The 15,969-nt window shown below is 33.3% G+C and overlaps 1 protein-coding gene across 1 annotated transcript in view; it reads right to left on the bottom strand.

The window, feature by feature from the left end:
• The window catches only part of LOC138314366 (diuretic hormone receptor-like), a 104,826-nt gene that overhangs the window by 33,893 nt on the left and 54,964 nt on the right, over positions 1-15,969 (bottom strand). The window contains exon 5 of the mRNA XM_069254669.1: positions 4,936-5,049. Within this exon, the coding sequence (XP_069110770.1) occupies positions 4,936-5,049 (114 nt within the window). The remainder of the gene's footprint in view (positions 1-4,935; positions 5,050-15,969) is intronic.

Raw genomic sequence — 15,969 nt, 5'->3', positions numbered from 1 at the left:
GGCGAGAAGAAGTGAAGCTATAATATTGTTTTCTCATGAACTAAACGACCCGAGAGCCATGCTTTCATGTTTCATTACGTGGATGATACCTGGAGAAAGCCACTGTGACATTAAAATTGTCCAAGACTGAGGATTTGTGGGGGCTTCTGATATTGATATGTGTAGGCATACCAAGTCTCGACCTTTCACTAATTATCTGCAATAGGCGGCCAAAATAGCCTCTATATACGCAAGACGTGCACTCAAGGGGTCGTAGAACAATGTAGCAAATGCTTTGTGAAATATTCTGACAATTTCAAGGAAGAAATATTTCCTGGTGGTGAGGGAGATTAGTGTTTAAAGTGGCACAAATCATTGATTGAATTTAAATAACGGCTGAAAATGTACCTAAATGACTTTCCATTAAAGTAACATTGCTCTACCTTCCGTATGCATAAAAAAGTTTTGAATATAATTCTTGATTATTTGCATCTGCTTATAAAACATATACCATGCATTTGAGTTGGTACATTAATAAGAGAAAGTAAGTCTAATCAGTATTTATCGCATTTAATTATTGCGGTACAACTACGACAAACAGTCGTCCATTTAAAGAAATCTTCATTGGTTTTTAGCAATTGCGTGGCTTAGATATATGTATAGCAGTTAGTGTAGTTAATCCAAGGCACGTATTTCCTGCGTGTCTTTGATACATTTAAATTTGAGTTCTTCTAGTGAAATAGTTGACTTTCAAATTCTCGTGTTTAAGTACAATGAAATTTAATTCGAAAGGCATTTTCGACTACGTAGACAAATTTAGACAAGATTTATCCGAGGCTCTCCCGAAGGAATGGCAATAAATGTTCCAAGCGCCAACACTTCCTAAACGCAACTCCCGCGAGATGTGTTTTATGTAGCTTTGGACAAGTACTGATAAATTTACTGACATACTGTAGACTAGGAAATCGATTTATTCAGCAAACAGGTTCGATAATTAAGAAAATGGATTGTAATTGTAAAAAAAAAAAAAAAAAAAAAAAAAAAAAAAAAGTTTTTCTCATAACTATTTCAGAAACACTAGACTTTATTGATGGACTCGACTATTAGAATTAATATCTAAGGTAGGATACTATAAAGAAAAAAAAACTACAGAATTAAACAAGGTGCAATAATGAAAATCGCGTGGAAGATACTGTTTATAGTTTTGATATTTGCAATGTTTTGTACTTTCAATCATTGGGCCGCGGTGGCCAAGTGGTTAAGGTTTCCCGAAATATTACCACAAGCCCTCCACCTCTGGGATGCGGGTTTGAATCCCATGTGGTGCAGTTGCAAGATACTGACCGCTAATCGGTGGCCTTTTCTCCGGGTTCTCTTACTTTCCTCCACCAACAAATCTGACACGTAAAACTTATAAAAACCAAAACTAAACACTTTCATTAAAATATCAACGGTTTTTACACTTTTCTGCACTAGTTCGTTGACATGTCTACATATTGATTTAATGTTTAAATTAAATTTCAATATTTATAGTAGGAAGTTTTGCTCGTTATTTAAATAAAATCCTGCGCACCCGTTGAAAAAGCAACAACACATGGTCAGTATATGGTGCTGGCTTCATGGATATCTAGCGACCCTGCAGTGACGGTTTTGTGCTTGTGAATGTCCGTGTTGGTGTTGCTTAAAGAGAATTTGACAATCTATTTTGTCTACACGGTTGGAATTACTTCCTTGCCACATGTTTACCGTCTGGATCAATTCGCAACCTACAGATATACGTATGTACAAGTAAGGATCCCGTGTTATCTCTGTTTTGTTGCTGTTAGTATAGCTTCTTTGACCTATGTCTCTGAACAGATGGATGGATTGCCATCGACCAAAAACTATCCTTCATCCATTTTATGTGAGACATCATGTACTCACTAATTACAAAATATGATGTGTTGGCGAAGATTTAATAACATCGCACTGATATATATGTGTTTTCTGTAAAACGAGCTGCATAGAAAACAATAAACTGTTTCCAGACGGTAGTTTGGGATATTAATTTATTAATTTATAGTTATAATTTCTTCTCATTTTTTATATTTCAGACATGCTTAATAGAAGTTTCGTAACGGTGTATTGTGGATTAAGGCTACTAAATGTTCGTTGGTATTGTCATCTAGTCCATCAAATCTGAAGATCGTTAAACTATATGTTACAAAATCAAACTGTCTTTTTATATATGGCATAATTTGTTCACAAATATGGTCTTCGTAGCCGGACGGAACTACAACGCGTAATGTGACTGTCGCTATTAACCTCTACCATTTCCTATTAAGGAATTTAATTGTTTTCTAACTACTACCATATCATTCGATAAATCAAGCTATTACATATATATTTTGAACTATTGAAACACCTGTATGCAAACTGAAATCCTTATCAACGAACATGACATTCGTTATTGAAACTATAAAAAAGCCAATCAGGAATCAGTCCCGCGACGCCTCGAGATCGTTCCTTAGAAACTGACAAGAAGCGACGACTGTTGGTTTTGTAATTAGACGATAGGGGCTCTTCATCATTAACTGACCAATAGTGACGAGCCTTAGGGTATTTTCAAGACCAGACGTTCATTACCACATAGTATATATATATATATATTATGTATTCCTTTAATACACCTTCGATAGGAGGGATGGTTAATATGAGTTATTGAGGGAGTAAACAAGTGAGAGAGTCAATAGGTACAGAAGTAAATTCGACTCTTTCACTGATTTGCTTTTACAGTTTATTTATTTCCTTAATATGTCGATTAACATACTATAGAATAAACTGTTATTCATCATAGGTAATGCCATATTAGTCATTTCACATACTTGATTGAAGCATATGTCTACATTGCTTCTCCTCAAACATAACGATGCTTTTTTTTCTTTCTCATCTAATACGAATCCATTTATTAATCGTTATGTTCACAAGGTGATGTGTAGTTCAAATTTTAACGCTCCTGTTTTTAATATACTATTAGTTGTCATACTTGATTGAAGCATATGTCTACATTGCTTCTCCTCAAACATAACGATGCTTTTTTCTTTCTCATCTAATACGAATCCATTTATTGATCGTTATGTTCACAAGGTGATGTGTAGTTCAAATTTTAACGCTCCAAATTTTAACGCTCCTGTTTTAATATACTTAATATACTATTTGTTGTCATACTATTCTTACTAATGTAGTTACCAATAGTTTAATACATATGCGAGATATATACGTACCATAGCTGTCATTTGTTTTACAAAAAAAAAAAAAAAAAAAATACTGAAGTCTTAATCCAGAGACGGGTTCACAAGGTGCAATTCGGTAGATATTTGATCGCGAAAAACGATATACAAGACAGTAGACAAAGTATTTAGAAATTACAGTGCATAGTTGAAACAACCATCGTAAACAAGATTTAAGCATAAAAATAACTTAAATAACTTTTAATAATAAAATAACAGTGAAAGCATAAATCAAAAACCAATTTAGCTGTCGATGCTCAATTTCCTTATCATTTAATACGTGTATGTTAAATTCGTTTAATCATCAACATTATATTGCATGCAGCAAATTGACGTCTGTAACTTAGCTTCTACAGACAGATGATATTCAAAAGGTACAAATAAGTTCTCCTACTGTCACATTTTTTTCAGAAAGTGATACGCTTTTAGTGGTAACTGTAACAAAATTCTACGTCTAATTATCTTTTGATCTTTTCAAGATCAAAGATATGCGGATACATTTAGAAATTATGGCAACAAGAAACTGGACATACCACTAGCAATTAAACAATAAAGACCCTAAGGTTGGACCAATTGAATGACCATGGCATATGTATGTCTGTCGAAGACTTCACCTAAACATAGCCCGCCTTGGCCGGAATTGTTTGATAATTGCGATACACCCTTGAAACCTTTTATACTATTATGGGTAATTGCTTGGCTACACTTAAGAACTTATTTCTTATTATTGTAAAACGGGAAGTATGTAAGCTGAACGGTTACATATCGACTTCTTACCAAAATCATGGCTAGTGCCATATTTTGGACGTAGTGATTTAAAGAATATCTCGCAAAAACATTTTCTGTCGGTACTTACCTTCCACATATGTGTGATAAATATTAGATAAATGGTGAATGATGCAGTTGTAGAGGTTTTGCATGCATTATCAGATACTTAGAGTTTTTCAAGCAAACGAATGTAAGTTAAAATTACTTTCCATGCAGTAAATATACAATTTGGCCTATGTGGACAATAGTAAAGAGGATTAAAACCCTGTCACGATCCAGACACTCCAAATGACGACGCATAAAAATATATCTGTGGAACTTTGCAGTAGTTATTTGCGGTAAATCAAATAAAAATAACAGGGTGTTAACAAATCAGAGCAAAATCGTAAATCTATTTTGACACGGAGAAGTTATTATCAAACATTGGGGAGACTTAAAGATGAAATATCAAATTTGACTCCTAAAGATTACATATAAAAGGGAAGGTTATTGCAAATGAATGGATATACTGGGAATTTGGGGAAGATGGAATGCTGTGTATGGATCTGGTACCATACGTTAGTAAAAGGTATTGCGATAGAAAAAAATAAAGTGAAGAAGAGGAGAAGGAAGAAGAAGAAGAGGAAAACAAAAGGAAGAAGTAAAGCAGCCAGCAGCAAAAAAGAAGAAGCAGAAGAATAAGACGATGACGACGATGATATGATGATGATGATATTGATGATGATGATGATGATGATGATGATGATGATGATGATGATGATGACGACGATAATGATCATGATGATGATATTAAAATTGTGGCAATATAATTTCTTTACACAGATTATTCCGAATACTGTATTGGATACTATGAAACAGCAATAGCAATATTTGACACATTACGAGGGCATTCTTTTACTTGGATATCATATCGACTTACCGGGTATTGGATGGCCTTCATGGACTGCTGGACACTTGACGGACGCCAAGGAATCGGTCGGGCTGGTCATCCAGCAAAGTATCCCATCATACTCGTGGGGACAATACGTCACACCTGTAAACAATGGACGGGATACTTATTTGTGTGATTGGCCTTCCTTTCAAACGCCATTTTTGTATATTAACGATTGACAATGTATTGATGGTAATTCTTTTTTTCACAAAGAAAATTGAATATATCCTTATAAATGTCATATTTGAACGTTTTGTCAGATTTGTAAACAGTTTTGCCACATCATTATTGTGTAATCCTAGTTTTTCACATGAATTCTTCACATTTCAATTAAAAAATCAGCTGGATGAACTGTGTAATGATGGCTTTGCCAAAGTACGAGTTCAGAAATCGACGGATTGAATGATCAGTCGGGTATTAAGTATGGGTACCATTTTAATGGGGATATAACTAAATAGTGAATCTCGCAAAAATCTAAATTCTAAACCGCAAATAAGTTATAATTTCTGATAATAATCTGACAATTACCTTAGTTGAAGACAAAATATAGTTGTCGTATTTCTTTTTGTTTGTTCTACTTATATACAGAAGGAAAACGCTGGAGGTAGTTTCTAAACGTTTTAACACATATCTAAACGTTTGTGTATTAAATAGTTGTTATTTCGCTTTTATGATGACAACGAACTAATGCAATATTTCTTTGAAACCGATGTCTTCAATTCTACCTTAGGATAGAATCCCCCAAAACAATTATCGTTTGCATTTTAGAAATGTTGTTCGTTAGAACTTTAATTAGATCATCTATTCTCTGTGCCTCTTTCTTTGTTAAGCAAGCAGTGTTAAGAACTTATTAAATTTCCCCTAAAAATCCATTTAGATGACGGGAAGAATTTCATGGCGACAAAAGAAACATACTTTATTGTTGTAATGAAGCAATTGTGTTATTTATTAACTAAATGTTCGATGACATATGTGTACCTTAGGGAATGTTATGTTCTTTAAAGGGACAATTCGATCTAAGAGTGCATAAATACTTGCACATATTTCGGAAACAAACCAATTCTAATGGTAATTAGATTAGTTGGTTTAACTGTGATATACCAGAAAAGCCCACAGTAGTCAAATGTATGTGAAATGTTCAATCGCCATTACACATAGCCTTGTATGCCGAACCCTGATCCTTGCCTGTGCAGTAAAGAATTTTTTGTCTAGAACTACTCAAAACGCTCTTAAAGTTGTGATAACATTATTAGATGCACGATCTTGTCTAGAAATAATTTTATCAACTCCTCAGTGGTTATGTATTACATTTGTTTAACGTGCGTGACTTTGACTCGGGTAAGGGTACAGCGTACATGTTGTACCTGCTTACATTATGTAATCGTATTGATCAACGATTTGGAATTTCAATGGTATTAATCAAAATACTTAACAATGTTGTGGAATTTGTCACTTTTTCTTTTCATATGTTTCATAAGGAATGTAGAACAATACATTTATGCCATATTTTGCTTCATGGTTATGTAAAGAATTAGCCTCACTAAATTGTCCCTTTAACTAAGCAGAAATGAAACATACTCTATATGTGAGGATTTTAAGTGTAGTAAATTCCTCCCGATGCACGGATATATGGTCTTACAAAAGTTATTACAAAATTAAATTAACTCTAGGCCTCGACCAACGTAAACAAGCGTTTACAACCTGGTATTAACATCATCTGATGTCCATTATTTTATAATATCAATCTCTTATAATTTGTGTGTATCTTTGGTTCTATAAAGGTGACACAGCCAACATTTATGTTAAACATTTTTATATGTAAAGTTTATAAAATCCACATAATATTATAGCATAATTCATTTTTGGTACGAATTGTATGGCGACGATTGGAAAATATTGATGTATTTGTATTCGAAAATGTATGATGATAGGTTAGAGATACTAAAGTGCAGATGCATTTCATATTGAATTTCAAATGTACTTTTCATCAACCCTATCTGTAATATGATTTGAAATATATTTAATACGTGTTGGTTTTAACTTGGATTTAATTGATGGCTATATTATCATCGTTATTGAAATCCATATGGTGTACTGTTTGGACTTATACGTGCAGGTTGCTTAAACGTTGAAAACTCATATTGATTTGTGGACTCACTTTGAGGTTTACATGCGTTATGCTGAACCAATGGGCAAAACGGTTGCCTTCGAACGATGGCTTAAGACAGACGTTTGCACATTAAATCGAGGGTTCAGCAAAACGCACATAGACCGAATAACAATTCAACGGTGGCCATAACTGATCAACACTTCACCCGCGTGCACAACAAAAAAATTGCAGAATTGTTTCAGTTATGTAATAGTGTAAGTGGTACATCTATTTTTTGGGAGGTCAGCGGATTCTAATTAAGATTCAAGATGTTGGCCTGTTGCTATTTCGAACAATTTTTGGTTATCCAAAATCTTATTTAGAAATGTTCTTCTTAGCATTAGCATTATGATAGCATTGCTAAGTAGTGGATTTGTGAATCAACATCAAAGACAATGAAAGGTGTGGTTATATATGCACGCATATATCTTATATTACTATGGTTTTTTAAGATTTGGAATACACAACTGCATTTGCATGCTATACCTGGAACTAGCATGGCAATTCCAAACATATTCCATGACATGCAGCTTAACCCAATTCGCTGATTCTTTGCTTGCAATGCATGTGTATGAATACTTGTAGGAAGGTCATTTTTGTATTCCAATTTAACTTCAGTATTTTGCAATAGATTAGTTTAAGTTAGGTGAAAAAGAGACTTTAAAATCTCATTTTGAGCCTCAACCTGTCGGAAATCGCGTGATTCAATTTATTTGATACTTACATGTAAATACAATATCGGAATGATATTTCGTATATTGTATAAACATAATTCAATATGTAAGGCAGTAACTTTAAATCATTTTTGGCTTCAAATCATTTGTACTGTGGATCTGGCTGGTGTCTGACAATGCACTCCCGCTTCCTAACCACAATGATAAACTGTCTGACTTTATATTAGATTCACTTTTGTGTCTTCATATGGAATTCTAAGAAATAGAATTTTACATTTCTTCATGACTTTTACAAATCGTCTCATCAAATACTGATAATATTCTTCCACACTTGAAGTAAGATCAATGAGACAATTAGTATTGGCAAGAACTTTTTTTTCTTACGTGAACATTGAAAAACAATCCCCAGAGTACGTATGGGTTGGGAGTACTATTGTTTGGCTCTAAATATAGTAAATGTGTTTCCCTCACACATACGATCAATTTGATCTCGTGGTAGACCATGGGATCGTTCTATCTGACACGAAGAAAGGCATTAGTAAAGTAACGCTACTCACATTAATATTACGTCATCATTTTATGTAGAGTGACCAAATTGTTGACGTCATTCGTTGTGTCGTACAATACGACTTTATTAATGTCATGTGTACGACTTAGCTTCCTTTTTATGCCATCAATTATATTTATATTGTATAAAAAAATCATCTCACCATTTCTTCTTGTATCTAATATGTATTATCTGAATACTTTGGGTAATATGTATTGGCCAATAAATAAGTTATACGCGTTATGCTTTATACATGCACAGGCAACCAAAGGGAATGCATTATGTACTACCATATATATGAAGCAAATATACTCATTTGGTTGCTATTTCTTTTCAGCATATAGGTCTAAATAATTACAAATATTTCAGAGCGTCTGGCGCTGCGAATGCCAACTACCGCGCGGCATTTATGACGACAGCGGGAAACATAAAACGACCTGTATTATGAAAATTAATTTTTTTATTTATTCTAATTAAACTGCTCAGAAGGTGTTGATATGTGTGGTAGTAACGGTAAGTTAAAGATGCTCCATCGCTGACAAATGGTATTTTTTCACTATCAAGTACAGGAGCAGACGATTTAGTATTTTTCTTCAGTTACAAAAGTTACTTACTGTACACCATTACCACCATTGAAACGTTTAAGCTTCTAATTTCACTTCAAGTTAAAAATATGAAAAATAATTAATTGCATCACGAAAAAATTCCATGGCACTATATCCTATATGGAATGAAGTAATGATTGCGCATGCACCAAAGGTGAAATAACTTATTTTATCTAATTTTTTGTGTTAATAAAGCATATATATACACGATTAAACACCAACTCTGCAAAATTATTGATCTCGTTTTACATTCCCATTCTAAAAATGAAAAGAGGTTTCGGAAAGGTAGTGGACATTTAAATAGCAATTTCACTGTTATAACGAACCTTTAAGGACCAATTAAATATCTTCGTTATAAGCATAGTACATTAGACACATATTACAGACATTATATAAGAACGTGGTTTAATTTCACATTATAGCAATCTAATAATAATGAAACAATACAACAAAGCAATTACGATATAATCAATATGTATATTAGAAATAAATTGTAGTTGAAAACAATTCATTCATTACCAGTGCCATAGTCTTTTCTGTACTATCATGAATGTAGGAGTACCATATATTGTTTTCAAATTAACATGTATACATGTCTATCTATCGTCTAGAATAGTGAAGCAAAAAAAATGTCTACCTATCTGCCCAACCTTTGTATTCAACCTATATGAACAGGATCGGGGAAAGAGAAAAAACATATTTTAAACGATGACCTTAATACTTTTATTTATCTGATGTTTCCTTTTTACTTAATCATTATCTTTCTATGGCATTGTTTTAACCTTAAAGACGTATCCTTGGTCTACCTCTTCTGCTTGTTCGACTAAACAGACGCGACACGATATAAATCTATTCCCCGCTGTCTTTACGGCTACAAAAATAGTTTCCTCGCTTCAGAAAAGCCTATTAATTCTTACGGAGAACTATCCATTGTCTTTGTCTTTGCTTATAGACGCACGACTTATTACTACATTGATGGGTATTCAGGCGAGAGTCAAAGACGCTGGGAAGCTGTTAAGTTGTTTGAAGCCAAATCCCAAAAGTCTTTCTTTCTCAATATTGTGAATATTCCAAATCTCACGTGCTGTGAGCTATAATTATACACGTCTATCATCGCCGGTCGACTTTAGACAGAGTACGCATTACCCCAATTCTAGTTTGATTAAGGCGTTCTTTATTGAGTGTAAATATAACGGTCATCCACATCTCTTCCTCCCGCCATCAAATTCTATCATCGGTGTCATTTTCTGTATCACATGATTCCGTTATACAAATATATTTCAGATTCCAAAGTAACGCTCCTGACAAATTATTGAATTATACATCAATCATTTTACGAACATGTCATGCCAAGGATACCTTCGATAATTGGTGTGGTGTATGTCAATCATGCACAACGTAACGGTGCTTCCAGGCGAAAGTACAAATGTACCACAACAGAATATTATTGCATCATTTGTTTATTTTTCAATGGGTACATATCAACAACGTCAAATGGTAACTAGATGTGGTTCAGCAACTCCGTAAATAAATATTTTTATATAACTGTTACCCGATTGAATTTCCTATAAGAAAATGTTTTCGGTTTATCAGACATCAATGTTACCTCAATCTGATCATATTGACTTACAATGGTCTTCTTTGTTACTCTATAATTAATTTTCATTTGTTTTCATACTATATCCGACTTTCTGATAAATTTTGTTTGCAAACTTTTATGAGAAGCCGCTACGCGGATTCACACAGTTTGCAAACAAAATTTCTCTCATAACCCGATGAAGTTGGAAAATAGTGACATCAATCTTATTAAAATCGATAAATTATTGGATTTTTTAAAGATGTGTATTATGCGCTTATTTTGTACTTTTATGTGCAGATTGAAAATGAACTTTCAGTAGTAAACATAACCACCCAGTTAAGTTAATATCTGGAACCAATCCCAGACATCAAGTACCAACAGTTTTTGATAACACTTACTTCAGAAATGAGATCAATTGTAACTGTTTCACGCTACCATGAATCAATTGCCATTAACATTCTGCAAACCTTAAAACCTACAAAATATGTCCACCTAGATAATATAAATAATGCATGAAAACAATGATGTTGATATGATGAAAACAATTAATACATGATAACGTAACTTGGAAAATTGAATTAATTAAGATATCTATTGCCCAATAATTCAACTATAAAACACAGCCGTTACACAATCAAAATTAAAATACTTTTAAATAACCAGGAGTTGAAAACATGCTGTATTTATGATTCGATATACACACTTTTAGTTTTAATGCATCGATGAGCGAACTATTATCGTGCAATTCCATTTCAATTCCCATGGATTTGTCAAGCTAGATCCCGAATATATATCACTGCTTCAATGAAGAATGTGTTATTATTGGTACAAGACCGTAGTGGCAATTCATTAAACAAAATGCATTCTGGTGAAATATACACATTTAGATAATTTTGCGCCCGAATCTGCTCTTTCTCAATGACTGTTTTATTCAAATTGCTCTCTATATAAACTTCAAACTTGATTTATGTGTGTAGTTATGTACGGTGATGAGAGAGCAGTGCTCCAACTGCAAAGTTAATTCCAAGGCATTCATCTTAGTCTGCATATCAATTGAGAAACACTCAAAATGACAAATCTCTTGTCGTCGGTTTTCAATCTTACAAGAGAGCAATGTTTTTTTCCCATTTTCTTTCTTTATTATTTAGTTCCTTTTACAAGTTTATTCCATGTAAATAATTGCCAAACATGAATCATAGAAAATAACACAATTATCATTATATCATGAAAAGTAATCAATTTAAGTGGTTAATACAACGACAAACATCACAGCCTAGTGAAATAAATCACAAACACTTAATATAATACAAATTTGTCACGTGATGCATGTACGTGTGATACACCACATTGGTATTACTTTAACAATTTATAGTATGGTCGAAAAGGATTAAATACTGCAACTAAAGCAGAAACCAGAGTACCGGGATACAGACCACAGACCGGTAATAAGTAAACATATTTCTCTAAACCGAAACTCTGACTTCCGTCCACGAGGTGACAAATGCTTGAGATCTCCCTAACTGTATCACAACTGCCTTCAGTAATTATTGTATGAAACAGTAATGCATATTGTATAATTGTTGTTTGGCCGTTAGGTTTACGTTCTATTAATAGCAAGATCATTGATGAATATGCCAGGTTTATGAGATTGATCTGGTAACATCGCTGGTTTGTCTTGATGCATTTTTTGTTCCAAAATATAATAAATCTTTTGTTTCTGCTAATATATTTCCGGTCAAAGGTTAAACTCAACAAATGTGTATCGGTAACTATGTTATGTAAGTATTGCAAATATTATGTAGATGTTTTGATAGTGACCTTGACGATAAAACAGTAATAATTGTATTTAGTAAACAAAATACTATCTGAAACCTCCTATTTATCAAAACTTCTTATTCTCGCTAACCAGAGTACGTGACTCGATGCACGTTGCCATATTGAAAGACAATTGATTCTTTGATGGGAACATATATGAATTGCAACATTTTATGTTGTTATCAATTTACTGTTTAATGATTTGTTAGTATTAAAACTATTTTAAGATGTATTTCATCAGAAGTTCAGGATATAAACTATAAAGATATAGATATATTATATATATAATATAAAGATTTTCCTTGAAATGCCTAGGCCGTGGATCTGCACTTTTGTCCATTTTGTTTCAAATCACGATAAGTTTGTCTGGAGCAGAAATGAGAAGAAATATTTTCCTACAAACTGAATCCGATGCACTTGTGTGTTTTTTCCCACGATTTGTAAAGAAGAACATAGCTTTATCACACAGATACGCATGTGGGTGACTCTTTGTATAAGTAAGCTTATGTGTGGTTTAAATTATTGTAAAACATTATATTTTTGCGTAATACAATGCGATCAATTTCACGTAAAAGCAAAAAGCTACGATAAAATATTTCGCAATTACAGTACCTCTAAGAAACGTAATTACAAAAAACGGAAATACTTATGAGCCATTGAATGCGAATTTACGTATTCAAGATTATGCTGACATTAACGCAGATGTGAAATGAAGTATACGCTAAAATAAAGTGGTTTTCAATAGTTCTCTACGTTGCTGTACATATACTGGGTCATTTCAGTCATTGAATGCGCTAGGAATAGATTCAGTAAAACTAAAAGTAGCACAACCCATAAGTTAAGAATATAAGACACTCGAACTTATGTAAATCAACTTACGATCGCGGAGACTTAATTTCGCGTTTTACAGGTAAAACACTATATTGTTCTTGCTGTTGAATATTTGAAGGCGATTTATTTTTGCGAATTTTAATCGCCCGCAAAATGCGCCAAAAATTGCATTTACGTAAAATATGGGGTTTATAGAAGTATGATGCTAAGTTGCTGAATTTCAGATAACACAACAAGGCGAGGCAAACAATATCAGATACGTTAACCAATATGCCACCATGTCCTAGAGCTTAGATATTAGTGGTAAAAATCAAGTAATTCAGCAAGGACAGAACTGATGCAAATTACAATTTCTAATGTACTTTGGCTACAGATATACTAAGAATACATTTGGTGTCTTATATGTACAAATATATATCAATGGTTTTAGTTCAAAACAATTACTGGAGAGACAGATATTATGTTGGTTATCCTATTATACGAACGTTTGCTTTATGGTACCTAGATGACATTGGCACATCTGCGCTCCAAAGGTAATCAAAGAACTAATGTGATCTTGACGTCGTAATTATTACTTTCACCGCAGAGTCTGAGATCGAGCGCAAATGTATGGTAAGACGAAGAGCTGTGTTCGCGTCTAGTTGTCCATAATAACCTTAATTATCTAGAATATCATAAAGTATATTCTCTATATGTTTATTATTATATTGCCTTCATAAGTTGCCATTACCACCTAATAAATCAATAATATCATCTCCCTTTATCCATCTTTCCATGCACAACTAATTGTCTCCTTGATCGACACTCAATCGCGCCTTTATTATAACTGATACCATCAGTTTTTCACCCAGATTATATTTGCTAGGAAATAAGTAATCATTTATCAGGCCAGATTATATTTGCTTAGATCGTATGTGAATATATAATCAATATAATCTTACAGATGTAGGTCAATTTTTATTTTAACTTTCTAAATCCACCCTCTTCAGATTAGTATAATTGTTAACATGACCTTAATCCTACGGGAGCTGATGACTCTTTCCTTGAGGGTGGAAATCAATCCTTTAATAATTGCAATTATCACTTACAAACAGTAGTGTTTCAATGGCAAAAAACGTAATTAAGAAGTCTCCTTACACCTGCTTTAAGTCTTATTTAAAATGGCATAAGTGAAAGGAATAAACATGAACCGAATAATTCGCCTTGGTCATGAAAACTCACCAGATTCATCCCGGATCGAAGATATTTATTAGATTATAAAAAACCCAACATAACATTTAGTCAAACGTCATGGTTCTGTAAACTACAGGGCAAACATTTAAATTTCGAATATAGATCCACTAATGAGACAACAGGTTCAGTTATAATCGGTAAATACCGAAAATACCAAATTAAATCATTTACATCATGACACACGCTATTCATCCGCCATGCATCTCAAGGATTAATTTGATATATATATAGCAGGATTGCGACTCTGCTTCCTGGCAAATTGACTTAGAACTCTGACCAGAGAATGATTGTTCTTAAGAAATAAAGTCTTTTCATGGAATAGACCACGTGCTTTATCAGTGTCAGCATTATAGTGCAGAGATTCTACAAGAAACGGGATAACCTGAAGATTTTACCCCAAAATAGATTATTGTCCTCACAGGGGAAAACGAGTTACCGAATAATTATTCAGAATTGACAGTCACACGTTGGTCCGGAGCAGCACAGAGAATACATTTTTTGTGATTTAATTGTTTTCCCGTTTCTGTGTGGCGATTCATTAAAAGGCGTGAATTGAGAATGAATAAGTAGGTCAATGGATTCCTGTGTCTGTTTACGTTCCGTGAGGGCACGATAAAACATCTTCAGCACGTTTTTCTTTGATTTTTGCTACCTATTCAGCCGAATACACTAGCACATGTGACCAAAATTTAATGAACAGAAACTATCAAATAGTCACCGCAAACCAAAAAATAAACATTTTAACTTTTATATACGTTTAATTGGAAAAATATCTAAACACATTATCAAAATAGTAAAATCTTAATTGTCGCAACAAGACGGTACGCATTATCCCACATACTATCAAGTGTTATTCTTCCGAAATCTATTTCACCTGGTCCGCTCGATTTAGTAAAAGAAGATGAAGAATTCCAAAAGGGGAAAAACGGGGAGCTTATATTTGATAACTCAATTTAATTCGTTATTCGATGAAGTTCCTCTATACACAAATGAAATAATATCAATAAGTGTTGCATCTTAACTATTGTACCATACATTCTATAGTGTGACATGATCATTAAACGTATTTAAAGTTTATGATGATATTGAAATTGACGAATACTTTCCAAGACCAAAACATTTAACGTATTTTGTTATAGTTTTATCTTACTAGATTTACACGGTTTTCTGACAATGGCTAAGATTAATTTGCTTAGAAATGACGATTAAACTTGCTTTTACTATCTTCAGCAAAATCTGCACTAGAAAAGGTAATTTATTGTCATGAATAGGAAATAATCACAAATCCATACGGTGGAAAGTAAAAACGTCCACATGCCTCACGATCATTAGTTGGATAATGTTTATATGATGTAGAAACCATAAACTGGAAAAGACATGATTTAGACATTTTCCCATGCATTTTCTATGTATAGTTTTCCATTATCTTCCATCCCCTACCCCTCTGCATTAACAAGTGAAGTGCCTTTATGTAACATCAATACATCATTCCTATTTCCTTTGTGTGGAATGGCCAGAGTTGTTGATAAGACTTAAGAATATGTAAAATCAGACTTGTACGAAGCGGTGATTCTACATTCGATATGCAT

The sequence above is a fragment of the Argopecten irradians genome, chromosome 2 (genome assembly GCF_041381155.1).
Source record: "Argopecten irradians isolate NY chromosome 2, Ai_NY, whole genome shotgun sequence".
Taxonomy (NCBI): domain Eukaryota; kingdom Metazoa; phylum Mollusca; class Bivalvia; order Pectinida; family Pectinidae; genus Argopecten; species Argopecten irradians.
The sequence above is the reverse complement of the archived record's forward strand: the minus strand, read 5'-3'. Positions and strand labels throughout refer to the sequence as shown.